The sequence below is a fragment of the Gossypium raimondii genome, chromosome 5, assembly GCF_025698545.1.
Source record: "Gossypium raimondii isolate GPD5lz chromosome 5, ASM2569854v1, whole genome shotgun sequence".
Classification (NCBI taxonomy): Eukaryota; Viridiplantae; Streptophyta; class Magnoliopsida; order Malvales; family Malvaceae; genus Gossypium; species Gossypium raimondii.
This window is the reverse complement of record NC_068569.1, coordinates 2762204-2774726: the sequence shown is the minus strand read 5'-3', so window position 1 is coordinate 2774726 and position 12523 is coordinate 2762204. Positions and strand designations below refer to the sequence as shown.

The 12523-nt window shown below is 34.2% G+C and overlaps 2 protein-coding genes across 2 annotated transcripts; one reads left to right on the top strand and one right to left on the bottom strand.

The window, feature by feature from the left end:
* The first annotated feature begins 1902 nt into the window (after positions 1–1902).
* On the top strand, positions 1903–2676 carry LOC105768883 (pectinesterase inhibitor 3). The gene has a single exon (XM_012589123.2). It carries the CDS (start codon positions 1947–1949, stop codon positions 2514–2516), a length of 570 nt encoding a protein of 189 aa, XP_012444577.1. The 5' UTR covers positions 1903–1946; the 3' UTR covers positions 2517–2676.
* Positions 2677–3421: 745 nt separating this feature from the next.
* LOC105768882 (uncharacterized) lies at positions 3422–6452 on the bottom strand. The gene is made up of 8 exons (XM_012589122.2): positions 6251–6452; positions 5874–6182; positions 5684–5777; positions 5484–5602; positions 5286–5390; positions 5011–5097; positions 4873–4930; positions 3422–3782 (listed from the first exon to the last, which is right to left on the bottom strand). The coding sequence occupies exons 2-7, from the start codon at positions 6180–6182 to the stop codon at positions 4874–4876; spliced, it is 771 nt and encodes a 256-aa protein (XP_012444576.1). The 5' UTR covers positions 6251–6452; the 3' UTR covers positions 3422–3782; position 4873.
* Positions 6453–12523: the final 6071 nt, after the last annotated feature.

Here is a 12523-nt window from a genome sequence, read left to right as displayed (position 1 = left end):
GCACCTGGGTGATTTAGAGCATAGATATGTTATTTTACTGCATCCCAAGTGAAGTGTTAGTTAACAAACAAAAGATTTAGAGCAATACTGCAGTAGCAAATGTGAGGTCTTAGATGGAAGGCTTGGCACTCAATTTTTTTGTGATGTGTGGTGCAAATTATTAACCCCACCGTGGCCAGTTTCCCACGCTCTGGTTTACGGATTGCAACTCACCTTCACATGGACTAAAGCCATTTGCAGTGTCCCAGTTCCAATATAAACCGCAGATTTGCCCAACTCATATTTTGAGTGGAATAGTACATATAGTGTGATTAATGCTTTCCAACTACTGTTTCTTATATCAAACACTATATTTGTGTAGACACAATAAATATCAGATTAACAGAGCCAAGTAAGCACCATTCACTTGGTGGGCGAAGGGTCATAAGAGGTGTTATGAGACTTAGGAGGAAGAAAATGTGATAGGAAGAGAGATCTTCCCCGGCCTTAGTTTCTTTGGGGGGGCTTATAAAAGGTGCCGGCCGCTCTTCTCAAGGCATTATGTGCCATTCTCTTGTTGATTATGTATTCTTTGGAGGTCGGATGGCCTATTGACATCATCTCTCTTAAGTATAAGTTGTTATATTAGGATAATGAGAAAATATGTAGTATAGGAATACACTTGCTCTATTAGAAATGTGGTTCCCACATTATACACTTGTCTTGTGGATCCATAAGGTGGAGGGTCCTTGAATCTTAATTGGTAGAATATGGCTCTCGTGGATGTCTAGCTCGTAGAATATTCCACATAATCGATCGAGTAACAAGTATAGGTATAACAATATTGGGACGATACCTTTCATACATGTTTGATGAAAATTTAAAGTGGAAGGATTGATTGAAGACATTTATTAGTGAGGTAGGGCTACTTGGCTAACGCTTCATGGTGGGATTAGGGGAAAAATAAAATAAAATGGAAACTGCTTCCTTAGAGGAGCCAACCGATTTTGTGTCTATTGAAAAGAAGATTTAAAGGTGGACGAAGGGAAGTGCTTGAATTATATGAATATAAATGAATGGGACAGCTGGTTCGATGATGGTGGGTCTTAGGGCAACCTCTGCAAAACTGTGACTATCACATGCCCTGTTTAACAGAACATGAAAAAACTTTCATATGTTTGGGACCGAGAACCTTTTATCTTTAGCAGGTTTTTCATTCAATAATTTCTTTCTTGAATTGAATTTACTTGGTCAGGCCCCATGGTTGCATTAGTTTCCACATTCATGGGCTTAAAACAGATCTCACATTTCTCAACCATTCATCTAATGTTCCTACCAATACTGTTGATGTATGAGTTCCAATTTTTTGATCCAACGAAAAGCAGTAGTTTTGTCATCCATTCTAGATTCCCAACACATCTTATCTACTAAACCAATCATCCAACTTGTTATGTATGTTAGAAAATTATCAAACTCCTTAACCAAATCAGAAAAAGAAGTTGCATGCAAATGAAAGACGTACGTTCTTGATTTAACAAAATTGACTTAAAACCCCAAGATTTTAGGCCACTATGGAACTGCTTATTACATTGGAATCCCACTTAATAATCTGTGAGTGGGATTAGATTTGAAACTCTTGTCTTCACTTCGCTGGATACAGGGGCCAATTAATAGCAGTGCTGGATGTGGATGTTATTCTCTCTAATTAATTATTGCCGACGTCTTGCATCTTTTTCTTGCATTTGCATTAATTCACAATAAATTTCATCTCTGAATTACCAAGTCTACCCTTCACATACTACACGAATACTATTATATAAAATAAATAACGAAAGAATGTTGAGGATAATATAGTCATAACATAACTATAATTGGCTGCCATGGCCCAAAAGTACACTCTCCCCTATAAAATCCATCTCCCCGACAAGGCAAAGCACAAAACTTGAACTCTTCAAGACCATTCGACAATGGTGACAATCCCTTTCTTTGTCCTAAACATCCTCCTTTTCCTCTCCAGCTCCGCGGCCACACCAGAGAGCGGTGCAGATCACGACCTGGTCCGTTCATCATGTGTCCACGCCAGCTATCCAAGCCTCTGTTTTCGCACCCTTTCTTCCTACTCCGGCCCAGCCAACACCCCACGTGAGTTAGCCCAAGCCGCCGTAAAAGTCAGCCTGTCCCGTGCCCGTAAAGTGTCGAACTACTTGTCGACGAGTGTGACGGGGTACAACAAGAGGGAACGAGTCGCACTGAGTGACTGCGTGGAGCAAATAGATGAGTCGATGGAGGAGTTGAGCAAGACATTAGGGGAGTTGAAGCACTTGAGAGGGGAGACGTTCGAGTTTCAGATGAGTAATGCGCAGACATGGGTGAGTGCGGCGCTGACGAATGAGGACACGTGTCTTGATGGGTTCGAAGGAGTTGACGGCAAGGTTAAATCTAATGTGAAGAGGAAGATCACGAATGTGGCTAAAGTTACCAGTAATGCTCTGTACATGATCAATAGGCTCAATGAAAGTCGTGGTAGGCACCGTTGAATCTTTGATGATGATGATGATGAATAATGGATGGTTGTGATTTATCTAGCTTATTATGGTTCTTAAATATAGTTTTTATTTTGGCTTTGGTTGCAAGCTGTATTTGTAATGTTTTCTATTTATATATTAAACGTAAGGTGATATGCGTTTTTTTCTTGTATCTATTTTTGATTCACTTTTTTGCTTAAGTACATCTCAGAGAATTGGTTAAATTATTTAGGAATTAATTTTCCTTTTTAACAAATGTGACATATCGATGTCGGGCCAAGCTCGGAAATTGAAAACGAAATGTGAGATATTAGAGAAAGAATCCCCATCCCATGGATCATTTATGACACATCAACCTGTCTGCCCGTTTTCATTATCACGACGCGTGTCGTGACATTATTCGGCTACAACCTAAATAGTTGTGGACCTAACGTCCTCATCAAGTTGGGCTAGTTGCGGTGAAACCACCTATTTAATGGATGTCAAAATTCATTATTTTCAATTAATATTACTAAATTTTTATTAAGTATAATAAATTTTGTAATATTAATTCAACATTTATAAGTTTTTACACTAAAAAAATATTACTTTATTTTTCAGATAAAAATTTAGTGAATAAAACTATATAAAATATGATATTAACTGAGACAACAAGGACATAAAGATTATTCCTTTAAATTGAACTTTTGTGGCAAAAATAGTAGGACACATCACATAAACAATGGCAAAATCAAACTAAACAAATTATTAATGTGTGAAAATTTATATATAAATTTATAATACTCTCAATACATGAAGAAAACATAATACGAAAAACCATAACATAACATATATATATATATATATATATATATATATATATATATATATAAACACACCAAATGTATGCTAAATAAGCGATGAATTGAGACACCATATGACCAAAAATAATCAAAATGCATAATGTCACAAAAATAACATTAACACGATAGAAATACATGAATACATCAAAATCTTCACCAAATTCAAATGACTGCCCTGTAAAATGACAAAACTAACCTCTCCAGTTTTGGTTAAACCTATCCATTGCAATGAAATGAAGTAAAGACTGACCACAATAAATGGAGAAATGTTATTACAAGAAAAAATATAAATAAAATCTCACTAAAAACCTTGATGCCATCCACATTAGTAGGGCTTAATGCAGTAAATGGGAACAAAGGTACAAATGGCGTCATTAAAAAATGCATGACTCCTTAAGGCTGCTTAGTTTGGTCTTGCGGCCTGCTCTGCTGTTTTCTGCAACATAAGATTCAGGACATATCATGAGAAAGATATATGATAGATAATGAATACAAACTCCATGTTTCAATTCTCAGTGAAGCCATAAATTAAGCATAGAAAGAGAGCCGCGCCAGGGCCCAAGTTTTACAAGAATTAGGCATGAATGTGGCTCTCTTGGAGCTAAAGTTGCTAAGCTTATCTGGAAAATTCATTCATGAAAGCTTGGATGTTTTAATAACCGAGTTTTGACTTGCAAATGCTTTACATTAAAGGAACAGAGAGAAAGAATAAGGAGAATTGGGGGAATTGTAGCAGGCTGCAAATCAATGCCTGGACAGCTATCCAGTAAACAAACACTCAGATTTCAGAACCATCTCACCTGCAAAACAAAACTTCAAAGGCAACAATCTGCAAAATAAATGAAAGTAAATGCAACAAAGGCAACTTAATTGTTTGTTACACCCTTAAATCAAGTAATCTTCTTCAATGATGTATATTTTGCATCTAGGTAATGGAACATGCACCAGGAATTGCCCTATCAGTGATTGCATCCCATTCACAAGTCAAAATTGAGGGTATGGGAGTCAACATATTAGCTCATGCCCTATTGCCAAGAGCAATTCACACAGAGAGCAAGAACAGGCCAAGAAAGACGAACAAAGACATCTGTTATTTCAAAAGTTGGTATGCTCATGCCCTTTCTCATTTACTTCCCAAATATCATTCTTTAAGCATCAGTGACAAGACTGTTAGTCATTAAACATGAAATTGGCATGTCTGAGTGTACTCAGAAACAAGAACATCATCAACACTGCCAAAAGAAAGAAATAGAACTGCTGACAGCTTAGTGTGAATCACTGACTGAAACCACACTTGTTAAATTCCCCCTTCTTTTGAATGCATGAAGTCAGTGGCAAGAACTCCTTTGATTAAAAAGGTCAATAAGCAAAGCAGAGGAAGGCAGGGGAAAGCTAGGATTCGCTAATCACTACTACTAAAAGAAACTAGCTAATTTTCTCACAACGCGCATGTTCAATCACAAACCCGGGGTATGAGAAATTTACTATAAAGAAAACGTTATGTGTCATTCCGTAGTTTGAAATACCTCAAGCAGCAGTTTCCGATGCTTGACCATGCTGTTCCTCAATCAATGATTGAACTCTCTGCAGTAAAAAATCAAATCAAAATCTTCAGACCAGTTGCGCAAATAAAAGAAGACCTAAACGTGTAATCCTTGCTTTACCTTCACAGAACTCCCAACCTCCTCTAGTTTCTGTAGTAAAGCAAGATCCCCTGAAGGAGGAACAACATCATGCTTACGTGGAGAATGCTGCAAAAAAAAAAAAAAAGGAAAATTAAACCTGCCAGACAAATTATTTGTCAAATATTATATTGAGGTGGAAAGTTGATCCTTTAAAATAAAGAGCATCATAATGGATAGCCTAGGGTTATAAAAGAACAGCCTTAACATACATAAACCCGACCAACCAGAAAAACAAACTAGATTCACGGGAATACCCAAGCAGATGGTGAAAGAATCTTTGAATTTGGAGCATCTTCAATTGCAGAAACTTGTCGGGAGAAGACCTCGGTCCTCATATTCGAAAGGCGTGTCAAAACAGCCTTAACATGAGCATGGAAACGCAAATAAATCAGCTTCCACTTTTAAGAAAATCAGCAACTATGAATATGATTTTGATAATTAAGAATATATACCTTCCTAAAAGCACTCGGGTTAACCATTCCTTGGATTTGTAAATCATCACTAGGAGGTCTCCTCAGACCAACGTTCTCAATTCTGAGTGAGTAAACACCAAAGAAGGACTGCAAATATCCTAAAGAAGAATAGAAGAAATTACATAAATAAAGGTTCACTCATAGTCAACAACAGGTACAAGTACATAAATGATACCCACCTTGTTCAATTACAACATCTGCAACTGAGGGTAATAGAACATGCTTCTCTTTCTTTAAAACCCCAAAACAAGGTATTGGCACTGGCCTTGTAACCTAAATTCCCAAAGTTTACTCCATTTTAGTGAATATTAATTCTAAAAATAGCAACTTAACGAGCAAAAGATTAGAAAAAAAGGGGTTAAAATGTACTTTGTAAACGATTGAATTGGGAGTAAGATAAAGCTTTCGGGATCGAATATCTTTACGCAGGATGTATCTTCGAACAGGAATGTATAAGAGCATGAACAACCCAATACCCCAAGCTAACACTAAAACCAACGAGTATAAACCCCATTGAGCCGTTTGGTATTTAACGAATTCTTCTTCCATCTCTCCAAACGACGCCGCGTAAAGAACCGGCTCATCGACTGCCTCGGACTCCTGTTCTCCGGTAACGGATTCCGGTAACAAACTTCTCTCTAAGCTCTCGATTTCCACTACTTCATCTCCAGTCCCCATCTTGAAAACGAAAACCCAGTAAGGAAATTTAGGTTACGACCTAATGGGCAGTCGAAATTATAACGTACCTGTGCTTGTCCGAGGGAAGATTATTGAGGATTTGCAGTTTGTAGCTTTGAAAAATGAAAACCGAAGGCCGAAGAAGAAGAGCTGAATGCGGAACGCGTGTCACAAAGGTGCGCCCTTTCGAACTTGTTCTTCTTGACAAGGTGAGAATGATAGTATAAGGGCAGGAGAATGGTAGATTAACTGCTCCTCGCGATCATGGTCATTAATGCTTTTGATGAATTTAAAAACTTTGTTCGAGTGGTCCTGATTTTGTTTGAACGATGGAAGTTTAGTTGAGAAAGATAGGAGGCGACCGTTAGGTGTTTGCTGTTGCTTTTTACCTTGACTATGATTCCAATACCTACAATATTATCATTAAAATTATTAATATCTTATATTTTAGTAGTTACTATACACTTATTTCGTCCTTCAAACCAAAATTTATTTTATTTTATTTATTATCCTTGTTTTCTCTTACAATCCTTTGAAAATATATTTAATTCCACTGCCACTAGAGGTGTTCATGGGTTGGGGGTCCGGCCCGACGGCCCGCTCGAAATATGAGCTTGGACAAAAAATGTAGCCCGTTTAGAAATTAGGTCGGGCCTTGTGCATCACTTTTTTGGCCCTTGCTCGGCCCAAATATAATAAATATATATTCTTAAATTTTAAAATACTTTTTTATTTTTTATTTTTTTAAAATAAATTTTTGGTGCTTATTAAAAAATAGGTCGGGCCGGGTCGGGCTCGGGCTTAAGAATTTTTTCCCGGGCTAGGCCCGGACAAAATTTCAGGCCCATATTTCGGAAAAAAAATTCTGGGCGCGACCCGGCCCGACCCGTGAACGCCTCTAACTGCCACCCATTTATCTCTATTTATGAGTTGTTAAATTCTATCAAAATAATTAATTTTCATGAAGAAAAAACATAATAATTTATGGGAAATTATTTGATATAGTGTAGTTTTTAGACTTTGTAAATAGTGTTCGAAACTTAACAAGTGTCTTATAAGTGTATAATAAGACTTTTTTACTTGCATAATACAAAATAAAAAAATTAAATACTAAAATGATATGACAAATTGCCAATACCATTATTTACCAAAATGGGGTGTTTGAAACAGTTCTAATGAGTATGTGTTTACGTGTAATTTTTTAAGATGCTGCCCATCTCTCTCCCTTCACCCCTTGGAGCTGTTTCAAACACTCCATTTTGGTAAATAAAACCATTTAAGTATTTAGTTTTTTAATTTATATTATACACATAAAAAATTGTATAATAAAATATTAAAAAAACACATTTTAATTTTAAAATTATTTATGGAATAAAAAAATTACACTCTCAGCCCACCAAACACTAACCCATAAAACTATGAGTAATTATTTTATCATGCATTGGAAAATTTTAATTCCACAAGTTAAGATTTTATCACATGTCATAATTATTTAAGCACAATATAAGGAGACTGACAATATTTCAACCCCAAAAATTATTCATAAAATAAAAGTTTAATCAATTTTATGGATAAAAGACTATTCATTTGTAATTAAAATATCATTATTTATATTATCCTCACAAGAAGAAGGCATGACACAGACAAGATCCCACCATTTTAAAATAGCACCCCAAACTTCCGAAGCACTGGACTGGACTGGACTTTGGGATTTGACAAATCCAATCCCGCATTCCTTTGGGATCAGTCTCCCAAATCTGGTTAAGTAATTTGAAGAAAAAAAAAAGATGTTCCAAATTCGATGGGTGATGGATGCATTTGGGCCACACGTAAGTTTCAAACCCAAAAATGCATGGTTTGTACAGATTTTCTTTTTCTTTTTTGTACTTGTATTTTTTAATATTAATTTCGTTATACGTTTCTATCATATCTACTATTTTTTATATAATGCTTAGAAGTATCCGTAGCCCCTTCACAACTCTTAAATAGAAAGATAAATACTTGAGTGTATTCGAACCTATATATTCTTGCATTAACTGCAATACGAAATCAAATTTTAAATATATAATTTGGTACATTGTTACAGAATTTTAACTTCACAACTAATTTCATTAAATTACAAACATAGTTAATAATTGATAAAAAAAAACATTTGATTTGATGATATAATCTTTAATGTAAAATTAAGAAGTTAATTAGTTTTAACCCATTGAATCAATTAATAAAATATCGATTTTGATATACTTATCAGATCCATCAATGCAATTGATTGATCAATAATTTGAACTTGACAACGCATCAACTTCACTCAATCCCATTACAATTATTAAACCTAGCAAGCATAATTGTACATGCTATCTACTGGAAAGCAAAACCTACTCTAACACGAACAAATATCTAACAACCATTTTATAATAAAATACATAATTAATGTTATAAACACCAATAACAAAACATTGATCGAGAGGAGGGTCAAGGTTAGATTTTCCTTCATTAGCAGTATTTGGAGAATTATTCGTAACAATTTGGATTTGATTTTAGACTGGAATTGTTGAATTCGAATAAATTTGTTCTCTGAGAGAAGCTCCACAAATGTAGGATTAATGAATTTGAATTGCGTTAACAAATATTGTATATCATGTGTTGATCCTCTTTTACTTACATAAATTGGGATGATAGGCAAATTGAAGGCTTTTTCAATTAACATTAATGCTATAGAAGACATCAATATTATTGAAGACTCGTGGAAATCGAATATTCAAGTAAATTTAAGTACACACTGTATTTTTTAAAAGTAAAGCATTATAGTTAAAAATGAATAAAAAAATATATAAAATTTGAGAATAAAAAAGAGAGAGGAAAAAACATAGGAAAATATGGGATGTTAAAGTGGATTAAAAATGTCTCAAGCTTAATTATTGAATTATCGAACAGTGATGATATAAGTAGAGCTTAAAAATAAATATTCGATCGAGCTCGAATCAAACATCAAACTTTAAATTTAGAATCGAACTCGAGCTAGGCTTAATTGCACCCCTAAATTAGAGCAATAAAGATTAAAATCAGAGGCATGAAGGGCAATGATGGATCAGGTGGGTGAACCATTGATTGGGTGGGTAATCATTTGGGACCACTATTTTCAGACCAATTTGATTGAAAAGTAGGCCTATGTTTTTTAATTGATTTCAGGCCCACTTCACTTCTTTCCTGTCGGAGGTCCACCATTTTCCCCACCTCTCTTTCAATCTCACATTAATCCCAAACCAATCTCCTTAAATTTCTCTACAGGGGTTGAAAAATCATTCATGCCTGAACTCAATTGTCTTCCTCTTCAAATCCATCACACAACTTTTTCCTTTTTCTTTTTAATTATCTATCTCGTATTTATATATAATAAAGATAAAGATGCATCATATCGCTTTCAACCCTCTTTTAGAAAACGAATGTATTAACTAATTAAACTAAGTTTCGAGTTCAAAAGATTAAACTTTAACTATAAAATCCATGATGAAATACCGAAAATAAGCAATTAGGAATATATATATATATATATATATATATATATATATATAAAAGATATGTATGATTTTCAAAGTTGGTCAAAATTGGTATTTCATCGGAAAGTTAGGCTGATGGGATATGATTCAATGATTGAAAACTTAGCAGAAGTTGAGATTGGCTGCATTGCTTAAAGCAAATAAAACCATTGACAGTTACCAACATTATAATATTTCACAACTGTTCATGATTTGAATGTATATATATTTCTTTCTTTCATTTGTGTTCCATGAAAAATTGAAGCTAATGCTATATTTTTAAACCATAAATGCGGGCGATGCTAGAAATAGGATAGAGGAATAAAAGGGTATGCGGGGGTGCGACGAAAGGAGAGGACAAATGAAATAATAATATTTATTAACTCTCTACTAATTATCATATATAATTATTACGTACAACATTGAAATACAAGTTTGGTAATACCAATTATATGCCGTGAATCTCGGGTTATTGTTCCCAGTTTAGGGTTCCATGTAAGTGCAGCAGCCGGAATTAATATCGCAAAAACCATGCAGGCATAAGCTTCCATTATTTATGGGTTTTGTTGGTTAAATGGGTTAGTTAGTTTTATTACTTATATTAAGATTGTCATGGCATTGGCAGCAGGCAGCATAATACTATATACCTCCACTGCTTGAGCTTACCTTTGATTTTGGGTTTTTTTTTAGCTAGGTTTAGTTGAAATTGAAATATAAATCATCTTTGCATGGATTTTTTTTGGTCGGTTCATGTGGGAATCTAATTCTGCATGTAGTTTTAGGGTTCTATAATTGGTCAAGTAGAAGCTGCAACACCTTCAATATAATTCCAACTACTCGTTTGGTTTGCAATATTTTTAATCAAATGCAGAACAGTTTCCTAACAGTAACACTTCAATAAGGTAGGATTAATAATAGTGCAGCACTACCGTGGGAGTGCTCAACTTATTTTACATAAATTAATGTTCACAATTACTAATTAAAGCACAGGAAAAAAAACCAACAATTACTTACGTGTGAAGTCAGCGCTGTCCTCTTTATTTTGCACATATATCAGTTTTGTTTTGAAGGTAAATATATCAAAACTTGAAACATAAAATATAATAATATATTTATTACGGTAGCAAGAAAATCTGCCAATTCGGTACTATTTTTATCATCATCATCACGTATTTCACCTATGGTGCATTGAATTTAAACATGAAAAAGGAAAGGGTCCCAGGAAAGGTGAAATATCATATGGCTAGTCTTGACTTTCAGAATTCGAGCAGACCCCTCTTTTGACTTTAGAGATAGAGTTGAATAAACCTTGATGTTGACCTTAGTGGTTGCCCCCATTATCAACCTGCTCCTCCTCTTCCCTATACCATCAGTCTAATAACACTCAACACAAAAACAAAATGTCAGTGAAGTGAGGAGATTTCATCTTTAATAATTTTTTAAAAGCATTTATTGGAATGAACCATAATTAATTATTCATGATAAACGTTGCTCACGAGTTTTAAAAGATATAAATATGCTTAAAAAGTTATCATTGCACTGTCATCCTATTACTTAAAGCAGGAGCAAGAATAAAAAACCCCCATAAAGTTGTATATCCCCACCATTTCTAGGCTACTCTTTAATTTATTTGGACGATATCACACATATATATATATATATATTCATTTAAAAAGAAATAAAATGAAGTGAAAAGTATTAAAATTTTATGGACTATAGTAGGATTCTAGTATTGAAGTCAATGTGTAAGCATATAGTATATATATATATATTTAAGTTTGTTTTAAAAAATTGGATGCTTTGGGACCATTATACGAAACTTCATGTCAATATCTTTTAGAGATACTACTACCTTCATGCATATAAATTCCCATTGAATGGTATATATATAATTAAACAACATTCATTTTCAAAGCTTTTTAGTGCCTGGATATGAGAATATTAATGTTAATTCTCAACTTAAAAAAAAAAAGAGCATGTCATTGCTATTCCTTCCTTTTAATATATGTCAAATCATATATTAAAAAATTGAGTTAAATCCTTTTAATTAATCTCCCTAAGAAATCATTTGATTAATTTCATGATCACAGATAGACATCTTTCTTTGTCCATGTGCATTTGTGCATCATTCTATTATCAAAACCAAATCATTTAGTTTGCATGCTTTGTTTTTCCATTTCTCATGAAACAGCCCCATATGAGACCTGATTTCATAATTATTATTTCTTCTTCACCTAATTTACATGCCTAATAATGGATATTATTGTCATAAAAAAAATGTTGTACTTCGTCATCAATGTTCTTCCATGATTCAGTGATCTCTTTGGAAATGGCAGACACCCTTTCACACTTGTTTTTACATTTTTAGTGATGAGAAGAAAAAACATCTTTTATCCGAAATAGAACATTTCGCATATATCAGCATGTTTAGTGATGAGATTTGCAAGAGCAAAACAACTGTATGACATTGGCGTTAGGTATGTCGTGTCTTCTTTTTATTTTTACCTAGTAATCTAGTACAGTGCGTCGCCATTTTATTGAATTCCCCATATCTAATCGCTCATCCTTGTGGTGATTTGATTCATTACAAGACGGCTGTCGCATTGTGAGAAGTCTCCTGTCACCATGTTAAAACCAAACTATAAAATCTAAATCCTAGACAGCTGGACCAGAATGATCAGATATTAGAATTATAAAAGCAAGCTTCTATTGGTCAGACTTGATGTAAGTGCCACTTTTCAGAACCTCAAATGTGACTAAAGATCGTCATAGCAATAATCAAATTTACACTCTATTTTTTTTTTT

Coding starts and splice junctions, on each gene's coding strand:
- LOC105768882 (XM_012589122.2), bottom strand. CDS start 6,182: ATGGGGACTGGAGATGAAGTAGTGGAAATCGAGAGCTTAGAGAGAAGT. Junction 5,778..5,873: donor CCAATTCAATCGTTTACAAA/GTACATTTTAAC, acceptor TTGGGAATTTAG/GTTACAAGGCCAGTGCCAAT. Junction 5,391..5,483: donor ACCCGAGTGCTTTTAGGAAG/GTATATATTCTT, acceptor GCTCATGTTAAG/GCTGTTTTGACACGCCTTTC.
- LOC105768883 (XM_012589123.2), top strand. CDS start 1,947: ATGGTGACAATCCCTTTCTTTGTCCTAAACATCCTCCTTTTCCTCTCC.